The sequence below is a fragment of the Carlito syrichta genome, unplaced genomic scaffold, assembly GCF_000164805.1.
Source record: "Carlito syrichta isolate Samal-C Ts95f unplaced genomic scaffold, Tarsius_syrichta-2.0.1 Scaffold302089, whole genome shotgun sequence".
Taxonomy (NCBI): Eukaryota; Metazoa; Chordata; class Mammalia; order Primates; family Tarsiidae; genus Carlito; species Carlito syrichta.
The window spans coordinates 908,328-921,827 of NW_007246185.1; the positions used below are offsets into that span (position 1 = coordinate 908,328).

General features: G+C 43.3%; 1 protein-coding gene across 2 annotated transcripts in view; it reads left to right on the forward strand.

Moving 5' to 3' along the window:
* PSAT1 (phosphoserine aminotransferase 1) overlaps positions 1–13,500 on the forward strand; it is a 31,058-nt gene that overhangs the window by 2,010 nt on the left and 15,548 nt on the right. For both annotated transcript variants that reach the window (XM_008056073.2, XM_021711367.1), the window contains exons 2-6: positions 2,187–2,247; positions 3,166–3,235; positions 5,656–5,861; positions 6,867–7,039; positions 8,599–8,768. In XM_008056073.2, the coding sequence (XP_008054264.1) occupies positions 2,187–2,247; positions 3,166–3,235; positions 5,656–5,861; positions 6,867–7,039; positions 8,599–8,768 (680 nt within the window). The remainder of the gene's footprint in view (positions 1–2,186; positions 2,248–3,165; positions 3,236–5,655; positions 5,862–6,866; positions 7,040–8,598; positions 8,769–13,500) is intronic.

The following is a 13,500-nucleotide window of genomic DNA, read 5'->3' on the forward strand; positions in this document are numbered from 1 at the left end:
CTGAGGGACAGTGAACTGGCCCCCTGTGTTAAAAGTTTGAGGACCTCTGTTTTAGAGAATGACAAAGCACATTCATACAATTGCAATAAAAGTACAAATCTTACAAAATAATGTTTGGACTAATTATCAGTGACATACACTATTTTGAATTCCATTCTGCTCTAGTTTATTTGATTAGACAAACTAGTTGTGAGCTGGATGCCGCGGCTTAGTCTGTAATCCCAGTGACTTGGGAGGCTGAAGTAGGGAGAGCACTTTAAACAGGGAGTTCAAGACAAGCCTGGACAGCACAGTGAGATCCCAACTATAAACCTAAAAAAAAAATTAGCCAGGTGTGGTGATAGTGCCTAATAGTGCTAGCTACTTGGGAGGCTGAGGCAGGATGACCGCCTAAGCACAGGAATTCTAGGCTGCAGTGAGCTATGATCGCACCACTACAGTTCAGCCTGGGTGACAGTGGGAGACCCTGTCTCTTAAAAAAAAAAATTAGTTACCATCCACAAAAACGATTGCGTTCTGCAGTTTGAAAAAACTCCACTGGATTGGGGGGATGGGTGGTGGTATGGTTTTCCAGAAAAAGTCTTTAAAACTCTTTGTAATGATTTTGATTATAAACTTTTATAGATATGTTTTCAAGGAAGGCTGTCTATTAGAAAAATCCAGTTTTAGAGCAAGTTCAAAGATGATTGTCTTACAGATGAACAGAAGAATGCTTCTGTTTACTAAATGAAAGGAATCACTAAATTTTATTTGACCAACTGGTGCTAACAAGCACTCAACATTTTAAAAACAGTGTCACATTCTTGACCTGGTTGTCAAGGAATTCTTTTCCCTTTTTTGTCTAATTCCTTATTGTTAAAATACTGTTTTTTTAGACAACTTGCAATCCAGCTTAGACTATACCTATGCTTTAATGATGTCCTCCTTAGCTGGTATCTTTTGGTTGTTTTTTGTTTTTTTTTTTGAGTCAGGATCTCACTCTGTCTCCCAGGCTAGAGTACAGTGACACGATCATAGCTCACTGTAGCTTCGGCTTCCCCAAGGGCTCAGGCAGTCCTTCAGCCTCGGCCTCAGAATAGCTGGGACTACAGGTGTGTGCCACCACCTCCAGCTGATTTTTTTTTACTTTTTGTAGAGATGAGGTCTTGCTATGTTGCTCAGGCTGGTCTCAAGCAGTCTTCCTACCTTGGTCTCTCAAAGTGCTGGGATTACAAGCATGAGCCATTGCTCCCAGCTTGCTGGTATCTTTTTTTTTTTTTTTTTTTTTGAGTTGGAGTCTCACTCTGTTGCCCAGACCTGAGTGCAGTGGCCGCTCCCGGCCACCGCAGCCTCACCTGCTGGGCTCCGGTCATCCTTCTGCCTCAGCTTTTTGAGTAGCTGGAATTACAGGCATGCGCTACCACGCCTGGCTGATTTTTTTGATTTATTGTAGAGATGAGGTCTCGCTGCCCAGGCGGGTCTCGAACCCGCGGGCTCAGGCAATCCACTCACCTCAGCCTCCCAAAGGCGCGGATTACAGGCTGAGCCACCGAGCCCGGCTTGCTGGTATCTTTTAAAGATGCGGTCTCCCATTTGTAGACCTTGTCTGGTAGGTTGCTTTTACTGAGGTTCTTTTGCACTTTTTTGTGTTTGTTTTTAGAGCTTTGCTTTGTCTCTTTATTTTTTATTATGGACATCCTCACATACACAAAGATAGAGTATAAAGAACCTTCCAGTACCCGTCTCTGAGACTCAATAACTGTCAACATTTTGCCAATCTTGTTATAGCAACCTGGGATAAATCTTATTCACCATAGACCCTTCCTTTTTCCTGCCCACCGCACCCAGCCCAGTCTAGCATCTCAGACCAAATGAGATCGGAAAATCGATTTATCTGTATACTCAGGCATCATTGATTTTTTTTTGTTGTTGTTATTGTTCCCTTAACCCAGACCTGTATGCATTCTGCATTTTAGCTTTAGGAGAGTGGCAAACGGGACATTTCTTAGGGAATCAGTAAATTCACACCTTTGGAAATAGCGTATCTTAACATCATTCACATTGGCTAATTTCATGTGAAACTTGTGTGTAAGTTGTGTCATCCAGGGCTTTGGCTACAGGGAGGAAGGAGGACTCAAGTCTATATACTGAGAAAAAGTTATGCGCAGCATATTGAAATCACCTTCGTTTCTTTTTTTTTTTCCTAGGTGTTGTTAGAGATACAAAAAGAATTATTAGACTACAAAGGAGTTGGCATTAGTGTTCTTGGTAAGATTTACTTTTGAATTCTGTGGATGGTTTCAAAGGGACCTCATTTAAATGCATCAAACCTCCACTTTCTACAGAGTCTTCCTATAGACCTTTGTAGATACATTTTTAAGCTTTAATGACTTGGGTTGAATGTTTGACAGAAACAATTTTGGAAACAGCGTAAGTGCTGATAAAAGCTTCAGACAGCTCAACTGATCACTGAGATGGTTTTTGCTCAATCACAGGATCTAGGATCAGAAGACACATTTGTATAACAGTGTCCCCAAACACTGATACTATTGCTTCACATTCAGTTTACAGTTTTTATTATACTTAAACACAACCTTATTAAAGTTTAAAAGTATACTTGCCTTTTGTGATGATCATGCTCATTAATAATTTGGTTAAGTTTCTCTCCTCTGTAATGTTGGGGAAGAGGACCTCTGATTTCTAAAATTTACTTTCTTTTTATTTAGGTTTTTTTCTTTTTTGTAGTTCCAAAGGCTGCATGGTATTAAGAGACCACAGGGTTAACTGTATTGAGTATTTCTGTTAAAGTTTGCTCTTGTGGGCTTAGAACATACAGTTAAGTGAGGCCGCAGCATGGAATCTGTGCTCTTATCTTAAAGGGTAACTATTGCATGTAGATTCTCGTTTCTAAGAGTCACAGAGAACATCACAGAGTGATGAGTTAATAAATGACTTGTTCAATGCATGTGCCACTTGAAAAATCATTCTGCTGCGCTGTAAAGCTAAAGTGTTTGCAATTTGAAAATCAGTGTGGATGGTCCCCTAAACTAAGGGAACCTTGGGCCACAATTTGGATGCAGAATAACTAAAATTTCCCTTTATTATTTATTTGCAAATTTGGTAGTTTTTTCTGTTCATTTGGTTTTGAATGGGAACTTTTTTTGTTGTTTATGTTTTTTTCCACAGAAATGAGCCACAGGTCATCAGATTTCACCAAGATTATTAGCAAGACAGAGAAACTTTTGCGGGAATTGTTGTAAGTTTAAAAAAAGACCAAATTGCATTACTTTTGTTAGATACTCTTTAAATCTGGATGTCTGTTCCATTATGTTCTATACTTTACTGTTTGTTTAGAATGTTTCCTAATTAAAAATAATCTTTTTAAGATTCTCCCAAATTCATTGTTAGTACATAAAACTCTACCCGTTCCCCTGTGTTTGTGTATTTTTGTTTTATTTTATGTGGTATTTCCAATGATTTGAAATCATTGTATCTAGGAAAGATTTTTCAGCACTGTCGCTGTTATACTGGCTTGATAGGGATTTAAATGACAAAGAAACCGTTATTTTTGTCAGCATAATTAACTGCAAGCTAACTCGGGTGTTCTTAAAGTATCAGTCTCATATCAGTTGTCAGAGTCACCTGGTAAGGGGAATATTAAAAAATTCAAGTGTTGTATCTGGAGAAACTTTATTTTTAACACACTCTTTGGGTAATATTAGGAGTTTTAAACTCCAGGAATTGCTTAAATGAAGCCTCCTAACTGCACAGCATTTCCTACCCAGAAGACACCTATTCTTAAATAGATTGCTATTTAAAGGAGAGGTTTTATATATTATCTAAGTATATTCACATATACCTATAAATATAGTAAGTTTTGAAACAAACCACTTTGCTACTCACAATAATAATGCACATTCATGGTAAAAAGTATAGAAAAAAACTGAAGCTCATTATTAAAGTGGAATTATCTTTAACCCCATCAGTCAGGGATAATCATTAACATGTTAGGGTCTATTCTTGCAGTATTTCTTTCTTTAATTAATTAATTAATTAATTTAGAGACAGGGTCTTGCTCCGTCAGCCATGCTGGAGTGCAGTGGCACTATCATAGCTCACGTAGCAGTGTTGACCTCCTGGGCTCAAGTGATCTCCTGCCTCAGCCTGCTGAGCTGGGACTACAGGTGCGCACCACCATGCCTGGCTAATTTTGTTTTTTAATTTTTTGTAGAGACGAGATCTTGCTGTGTTACCCAAGGTGGTCTCAAACTCCTGGCCTTAAGTGAGCTCCTCTCATTTTCCCAAAGTACTGGGATTATAGGCGTGAGCTACTGTGCCTAACTTGTTCTTGCGTTATTTTATTAATAAAATTGGAATCGTACTGCTTATTTCATAACTTTCCTTTTCCAGTTGCCTTGATAAAATGATTTGGATGGGGCTGCTTGGTGATATTTCTATGAAGAGTCGTAGAAACTCATTGCATTGTTCAGAACTGGTATTTATGTGCTTGGCTTCACACACCCATGTCTGCCTGCTGGGTCTCATGTCATATTCACACCCTATCCTTCATTGAGGGAGTATTTGGAACCTTAGCCTGGGAGAGGTGTTGTTTGATCTCGTGGCTCTGAGCCTTTTCTGGCTGGAGTCCCAGTTCAATTTATGGGCTTGTCCTTTCTTCTCCTAACCAAGTTCCTACCTTGTATCCCTGCACCTCTGCCTGATTTCCTTCCATCCAGATCTTGGCCTTGTAATTGCCTGCATCTGAATAACATAAACCTGGAACTCTGCCTTGGGGTATCAGTCTGCTCAGCTACTAAGAACCACATGGTTAGAGTCTTCTAAGACCTGCCTGGCTGCTTAGCTGTCCTACTGAGCACTGAAAGTAGGCTAGGCATCTTTCAGAACAAGATACTTACCTGCTACCACCTATTCCCTAATACCCCCCATGTTGCCCTGAACTTTATTAGGATACCTGTGTGTCTGTGCTGGAGCTCTGGCTCTCTGGCCATCTGTCTTCTACCTGTTCCTAAGCTCTGACCTTACGCAAAGGTTTGGGCCTGGTTTCCATGACTTCATCCCTTTGGCGCTGGTCTTACTCTATTGCCTATAGCCATTCCTAATGATCATCGTAATTTTCTATTCTGGAGTCAAATAATTTTGCACTTTATCTGGATGTATAAGTGGGTTTGTAATCATGTGACTAGTTCAGAAACATTATCAAAAATCGTCTCCAATACCCACCTCGTTCATAGCATGGTACGTAACACGTAGATGCTTCTGAGACAACTGGTTGCAAGTGACAGAACCCCAGCTTATTGACTTAAGTGAAAAAGGGAATGTATTACCTCACCTAACAGAAAAGTATAGGAGGATTTAGGTGCTCAGATGATGGCCAGGAAGGTCTCTTTCCCTGTCTTCTTGGCTCTGCTTTCTTCTGCGCTTGCTCCACCAGGTGGCTACCAGTGGTTACAGGATTAGCTCCAACAAGTTTTTTCTTTCCCGCCATAGAAACAGCTCCTTTTTTCCAGAAGTTTGTGACTTAGGGAAGACAGAGCAGAACTATACCATATTTCTTGTAGTAAATTCCAAGTATAGCACTTGGTAGAGGATCACTCATTCTCAATCTTTGAACGCGTGAGATTTACTGTATTTACTGTCACCTGTGCTTCTTCCCAGAGCTGTTCCTGACAACTACAAGGTGATCTTTGTGCAAGGAGGTGGGTCTGGCCAGTTCAGTGCTGTCCCCTTAAACCTGATTGGTCTGAAAGCAGGAAGGTGTGCTGACTATGTGGTGACAGGAGCTTGGTCAGCTAAGGCTGCAGAAGAAGCTAAGAAGTTTGGAACTGTGAATATCGTCCACCCTAAACTTGGAAGTTATACGAGTAAGTTCTGGGAGCTGAGCTGGACAGTGAAATGCTGATTAGTGGGTTGCCCCTGCCCAGGGCAACCTGCAGTTTTAACTTCTTTCCTCCCTTTGTCAGGAGTTCAGTACCCTTTAGATTGAGTGACTGTACTAGTTAAGACTACTAACTAGCTTCTGCAAAAAGAGCATCCATAAAGCTCACTTAGCTAAAAAGTCCAGGGGCTGGTTTGGCTGTAGGTATGACTTGATCAGGGGCCCCAACAATGTCTCTAGGCCCTGGTGCTTTCCTGTCTCTTGCATGGTGGCTCCACAGTCAGGAAGTGCTGTCCCCTCTTTTTGGAAGACGGTTGCAACTGCTCCTGACCTTATGTTGTCCCAAGTTTCAATGCCTTTGTGAAGCTTTGAACAGTCTCATGCATCACATGCCCCAAGTGATATTGTGCAGTCCACATTCTACCTCTGGACTGCAGGGTCCATTGGCTCCCGTAGAACCACATGGGCTGACAGTGAATGAGCGCTGGGGTCCCAAGAAGAAACTACCAGCTCATCAACGGACGTAGGATTGATGAATGCTGGGTGACAAGAAAAAAAAAACACACAAATGTTCCCCATGCCTTTTAAAAACACTTATTTTATTATTTTGAGTGGTGTTTCATGTTGTTGTCCAGGTTGAAGTACAGTGGCTACTTATAGGCGCTATTATAGCATACATAGCCTTGAACTCCTAGGCTCAAGCGATCATCCCCCCTCAGCCTCCTGAGTAGCTGGGACTCTAAGCCTGGCTTCCCATGCTGTTTTTGAGAATTATTTGTGCCCAGTAGCAGTCAAAAGGTGGGACTGACCCCTTCTCAGGATGTCAGTGGCAGGGATAATGGAGGATTCGCAGGGTACTTTCACTTGCATTGTGCTTTGGAGTCAGTCTTTCACTGCTGGGAAAGGTGTATCAGTCTCCTGGTCAATTCCCATCTGCATAAGGAAGGAAGAGAGTGAAAATGCAGAGTCTTAAACTTGTCTTCTGTGATAGAAATTCCAGATCCAAGTACCTGGGACCTCAGCCCGGAAGCCTCCTATGTATATTATTGCGCAAATGAGACCGTGCACGGTGTGGAGTTTGACTTCATACCTGATGTCAAGGGAGCAGTACTGGTTTGCGACATGTCCTCAAACTTTCTATCTAAGCCAGTGGATGTTTCCAAGGTAGAGTATAAAAGGGGCTGGGTGTGGGGAACCCAGTGACTCAGTTCCTTTAGGGGCATTGTAACAGACACAAGAACAGAAAGTACCATGGGATACTAGGGCTCACAGAGCTTTTGAGCCAGGGTACCTTCCGATGAGTGGGCTGACCGTTGCTTATTGCTGACTATCGAAATGTTTAAGTTCTGGTATTCCCAGTCTCGTGAAATCATTACTTCACAGGGTCACTCTCTAGTCCTTGGGGGAACTGCCTACCTTAGAAGCTTTTCTGGCCAATGCATTGGGAGTGATTTACTCTCTTCAAGGGCATATGTGGATTTTCCAGACTCAGAGCACCTATGTGAAGGAGCCCCCTTGCCTTGTCCCCCAAAAGGATGGACAGGGCACATAAACTTTAGGAGTAGCTCGCCAAGGCGAGGCAGTGGGCCCCATGCACCAGGTGCATGCAACAAGAGGGGTGGTATCTGTAGAGAATTTGAAAACAACAGTTGAACTGACTGAGTGATCGTCTGACTGAGTGATCGTCTGCCTTTTTAAGTATGGTCAGATATACTTAACATCAAATTTACCATTTTAACCATCCTTAAACATACAGTTCAGTGGCATTAAGAACATTCATGTTGTCATGCAGCTATCACCACCATCCATCTCCAGAACTTTTTCCTTTTCCCAGACTGAAACTCTATACCCATTCCACAGCATCTTCCCATGTTCCCCCTTGCTGCAGCCCCTGGCATCCTCCCTTCTACTTTCTGTCTCTATGAACTTGACTACTCTGGGTACCTCATGCAATATTTGTCCTTTTGTGACTGGCTTATTTCACTTAGTGGAATGTCTTCAAGATTCATCCACGTTGCATTAAGTGTCAGAACTTCCTTTCTTTTTTAAGGCAGAATAATATTCCATTGTATGGCTGTACCCTATTTGGTTGATAGTCTGCTTTTTGTTATTATCAGGCACTAGTAAAATTTTAAACAATTTAAACTCCCCCCGCCTCCCACTACTGCTTGACATTCCTAAAGATTTCATGGAGAAGCATGGGGGAGCGTTCTGTGCTTTGCATAACAATTCCTGAAGTACCTGTAGACATCTGTTGTTTTCTGAAATGTCTTGTCCTTCAGATGGCTTGTTGTGTCCCTTCTCTTTGTCACAGATGTCCCTTTCTTCGTATCTTCTGACTGTCCCTTTATATACATATAAGTAGATGAAAAATACTGCTTTATCTCATGGTTATCAAGGAGAGTTAGAGGCCCCGTGTTAAAAGACTGGTTTGGACATAGAAAAGAGGAATGCAGAGTGGATATGAATATGTATAAGGCCTTTGCAGTGATGGGCTTGGGTTAGCCCCTTCCAGGTGAAAACTAGGCAGACAGAGCATCCTCAGGCCTCGGGCTCTGACTTCTTGTCCCAGATGGTGATTCCTTTAGAGCATAGAATGCTCCCTAAGCAGGAGAGAGTCACTTCCGTATAAATATTGTGCTTTGGGAAACGGTTGGAGAGTTTGCATGCCTTTATGAAAAATGACCAAACGCTTCTAAATAGTGCGTCTTTCTCTTTTCAAGTTTGGTGTGATTCTTGCTGGGGCCCAGAAGAATGTTGGCCCTGCTGGGGTCACCGTGGTAATCGTCCGTGATGACCTGCTGGGGTTCGCCCTCAGAGAGTGCCCCTCCGTCCTGGAATACAAGGTGCTGGCTGGAAACAACTCCTTGTATAACACGCCTCCATGTTTCAGGTAACTCTGGGATGCAGCGTTGTGAACCTCTGGTGGGGGGTGGGGAGGCTTACTGTTTCCCATCAAAGTGGAAGCGACATTTTAAAGTAGAGCATATTTCTCGAGCAGGTGACCTCCTAGCTCCGATAACCTATCAGGATTCTCTGCCCAGCTCACCTCCTCCGCTTGAATTCTGTCTACAGTTTGATCAGTTTTTCTGCTTGCCCTTCTTTTTTTTGGGTGGTGGTGTTTTTGTTTCATCTTGGTAATCCAGGTCCCTGTGGTTTACCATTCATCCTAAGGCTCTCCGTAGATGAGGTGCCATGGTCTGCGTCTCAAGTAACCAGGGCAGATTTGGAGAAGAACTTTCAAAGACCAGGCCTTCCACTACTTTCATTTCTTTCCCTGCGGGCCTGCCCAGAGCTGGCTGCCTGACTGCCAATATCCTGGCTTGGAACACTTTCTGAGTTTTAGCCCAGTCTGCAGGGGTCCTGTTAACCTGGCTTCTGTTAGCTGAGTGGGGACTGTTTTGCCGTGTGTCAGGGAGAGCAAGTTAGCCCTGCCCCATGATCTCGTAACTCCCAGACTCGGATATTTTGTAAAAATCTTCATGACAAGTGGGATTTAATAATTGCCTGAGAGAGTCTACGGTTTACTAGCTATGTGACCTTAGGCAAGTCATTTAACCTGTCTGTGCAGTAAGTTCCCCCAGGAGTAATAATAGTACCCTCTTCATTGGGCTGCTGTGAAGATTAAATGAGCTGATATATATCTCTCTATATGTTTATATATAAACATATACGTATATAAATTTTAAAAACTTAGCACTCAGTACCTGGCACTTGGTGGGATTTATAAATGTCAGCTGGTATGTTATTATTGTTGTTGTTAGTTCCCAGAGCTGCAGCTGGGATGGACACAAGGAAGGAGCCAGAGTATATGGATTTCTTTTCCCAGGGCAGCTGTGATGTAAAACAGTGATACTTTATGTGTATGCCCCCTTTAGTTCTCCCAACTACCCTAGATACTAGGTAGATACTAGGAGTATTTCCATTTTGCAAATGAGCTAGCTGAGGTCATGTTTTAGGAAATGACACAACTGGGATGTGGACCCTGGTGGTCTGGCTGTAAGTCCTGGGTATGTACCCTGTGTCTTAGCACTCTTTCTTCACAGGCAAGATGATAAGCATGGATTTGCTTGTGTTTGAAGGATTCCATCTTAGGAGAGTAGATTGCTGATGGAGTCCAGCTCTTCCACTCAACAGGATTTCCTGTGATGGTGGAAGTTCTCTTAAAGGAACATATGAAAGAGGGTTTTAGGTTAGTGCAGTTGGTGGTTCCATCTGGGTCAGGACTTTATCAGAGCTCCTCCCTTCCCTCCCCAGGTGCTACTTGCAGAAAATTATGTCCTCCACATAATTTACTATAGGAAAGAAGGGAGTTTTTTTGTTGTTGTTGTTTCTTTTTTTTTTGAGTTGGTGTCTCACTCTGTTGCCAGGCTGGAGTGCAGTGGCACTCTCACAGCCACCCCAATGTCGACATTCCAAGTAGCTGGTGATCCTTCCACCTCAGTCTTCCAAGTAGCCGAAACCACAGGCATGCACTACCATGCCTGGCTAATTTTTTTTAAAAAATTATTGTAGAGACAAGGTCTCGTCAAGTTGCCCGGGCTGGTCTTGAACCCATGGGCTCGGGCAGTCCACTCACCTTGGTCTCCCAAAGTGCTGGGATTGCAGGTTGAGCCACCAAGCCTGGCTGGGAGTTTTTTTTTTCCAGTGTTAGAATTCTGATGGAAATTTCCTCTGAGTTTCTGCATGGTCAGATGATGCAGAGCAGCTCCTCACCTGTGTCCCCATTTTCCTCAGGGGAGAGGGTGTTCTGGGGTACATTCTCCTGGTCATCTCTAAACCTCACTCTCTTGCCCCAGTTGAAAATGTTTCAAAAATGCATGGTGGGATCGGGGGACGAGGCTGAAGCATATCTCTTACTCGCCCATCTTAACCTCTGAGGTTCTAGGCAGTGGGAAAGCACCAGTGGTTAGTGGCCAACTGGGACACGGAAACTGGGCAGACTAAGCGGTGAGGGTGCAGTTGGGGACCTCAAGTGCTGGGCTTTTGGAGGAGGGCCAAGGCTCCAGGTTGCATGTGGCAGGAGGGGGAGATGGCCATGCTCACCCGTTGGGAGGTGAGCCTGGACCTGCCTCGTGGTCAGCTGAGTCCTCCTGCCGGCTTCAGAGGTGAGAAGGTGGCAGGAGACAGGCAAAGAGTGCTATCCCATAACCTACTGGCCAGCAAATTATGATCAGAACACCGCCTGGGGCAGTGTGAGCAGCAAATCCTTGGGCACCCTCACCAAGAATTAAATCACATTCTTAAAAAATGTAACGAACCTGTTCACACGCACTGTTTGTTAATATTAGGGTGAATAATCCCTAGTGAGAACTGTAAGAAGGCAGGCCAGTCTGTCTAACAGGAGATGAAAATGATTAGAGTCAGGCCTGGAGACATGGAAAGAAAAAATGACCTTATTATATGGTCTCCCCTTGTCAGTTCCTGTGTAGGCTTCGGCCCCAGACCAGGACCAGGTCTTGAGTCACCTCCACTGGTCCACTGGGACAGGAGAGGCCTGGAGTCCTGGAATCCCCAGGGGGTGTGTGTACAGGAAGCAGATTTGGGAGCTTGCCTCTGGAGAAATTCTCAATTTAGTGGTCACTTTTACCAATTTCTGAGAAAAGTTTGCCACAAGATGAGCAAGTCCAGAAGCTCAGCTGCAGAGTCAGAATCTTTAGAGGTTAGGGGCTCGTTCCTCAGAGCTTTCCTGTCTGAGGAGGGGACTGAACCAGGATCAAGGGGAGAAAAGGGCAAGATTTCTTTCCCAGATATATGAGAATAGTGATCATTGAGGCTGTCTCGGGGCCAGATGGGATTGTTGGTAACATGATTAGAATCGCGTAAATGGTCAAGATGAAAAATACCAGATTAAATGTATTCTGACTATAAGATACCCCCTGGAAGTTGCATTGCTTTCTTTGACCCTAAAACAAGAGGGGAAAAAAAGAGGTTCTGTATGATTCTGTATGACTGAGGATTAACCATTAATCTGAGATGTTAAACAGAGTTCATTTTCGGTACTTAAACATGCAAGGTTAGGAAATCGTAGCTCATCCAGTGAGAACAGTCTCTAAAGGGAGACAAAGATTTGTGCAAAACTCCCCCCAGTCTTGAATGTAAGACTATGAGGTACCCAGAACACTTCAGAATGTTTTCTCTCTCAACAGAGTTCTTAAAAAGGTCCCATGTCTGAAAAGATACCGTGGTGTGTGTGTGTGTGTGTGTGTGTGTGTGTTTTCCCATCAGAGCTAATGACCAGAGCCCTGGGAACTTTGATTTCACTGTGCTGGATAAAACTGCCTTCAGATAGTTGCTCTGTAGCCCTGAGCCACAAACTGGGATAGAATAAAGGACCACCACTCATTCTGTTTAACCCTTCCATGGAACACACTAATTCCAATGGGTAGATAAAGAAAAAGAGCCCTAAGCTTCCTTTCCACCCCCACAAAATGTTTTTTATTTGCCATGACTAACTGAACCCACAAACACAACATTTGTTTAAGCTGCGATATGAAGTAAGGTAACCAATAAAAACAGAAACCAAATTGGCCAGTAACTCAGACCACCTTTCTTAGGGATGGGATGATGCAGACTAAGCCTGTGGGCCTGTCCGGAGAACTTCGCTGCCCCCAGACTACCTTCCGTCATGGGATAGGAGAAGCCTGGAGTCCTGGAATCCCCAGGGAGTGTGTGCAGAGGAACCAGACTTGGGAGATTTCCTCTGGAAAGATTCTCAACTCAGTGGTTACTTTCACTAATTCCTGAGAAAATTGTGCTACAAGATGAGCACCTCCAGAAGCTCATCTGCAGAGTAAGAATCTTTAAAGGGCAGTGACTCAATCTTCAGAGCTTTCCTGTCTGAGGAGGGGACTGAGCCAGGATCAAGGAACGAAAAGAGCAAAGTTTCTTTCCCAGACAGATCAGAATAGTAATCATTGGGACCGTCTCAGGGCCAGTTGGGATTGTTGATAACATGATTAGAATCGTGCAAATGGCCAAGATGAAAGATACTGGATTAAATGTGTTCTGACTCTAAGATGCCCCCTGGAAGTTGCATTGGTTTCTTTTACCCCAAAACAAGAGGGGGAAACAAAGGTTCTAAATAATTCTGTATGACTGAGGGTTAACCATTAATCTGTGATGTTAAACAGAGTTCATTTTCAATACTTAAACATGCAAGGTCAGAAAATTGTAGCTCACCCAGTGAGAACAGTCTCCATAAGGTGACAGACATAAAAATTTGTGCAAAATTCCCCTCGGTCCTTGAATGTAAGACTGTGAGGTACCCAGAACACTTCAGAATGTTTTGTCTCACAACAGTTCTTGAAAAGGTCTCATGTCTGAAAAGATGCTATTGTGTGTGTGTGTGTGTGTGTGTGTGTGTGTGTGTGTGTGTGTGTGTGTGTGTGATGATAAAGCATTCCAGCAGGCGGAAATCACGGTTTTAAACCTATTTACTTTGCTGTAGTTGAATGTCGCTGCATATGACAAATGCTGTGAATAAGTAAGTTTGAGGCCAAAGAGCTCTATGAGAAATCCCATCATTCTAAAGATCGCGAAATCATTTCAGCAATTGAACAATATTATAGCAGCTTAATAACAAATTTGAATCTTGTGTCTCCAACATGTCAAGAGTCCTTTAA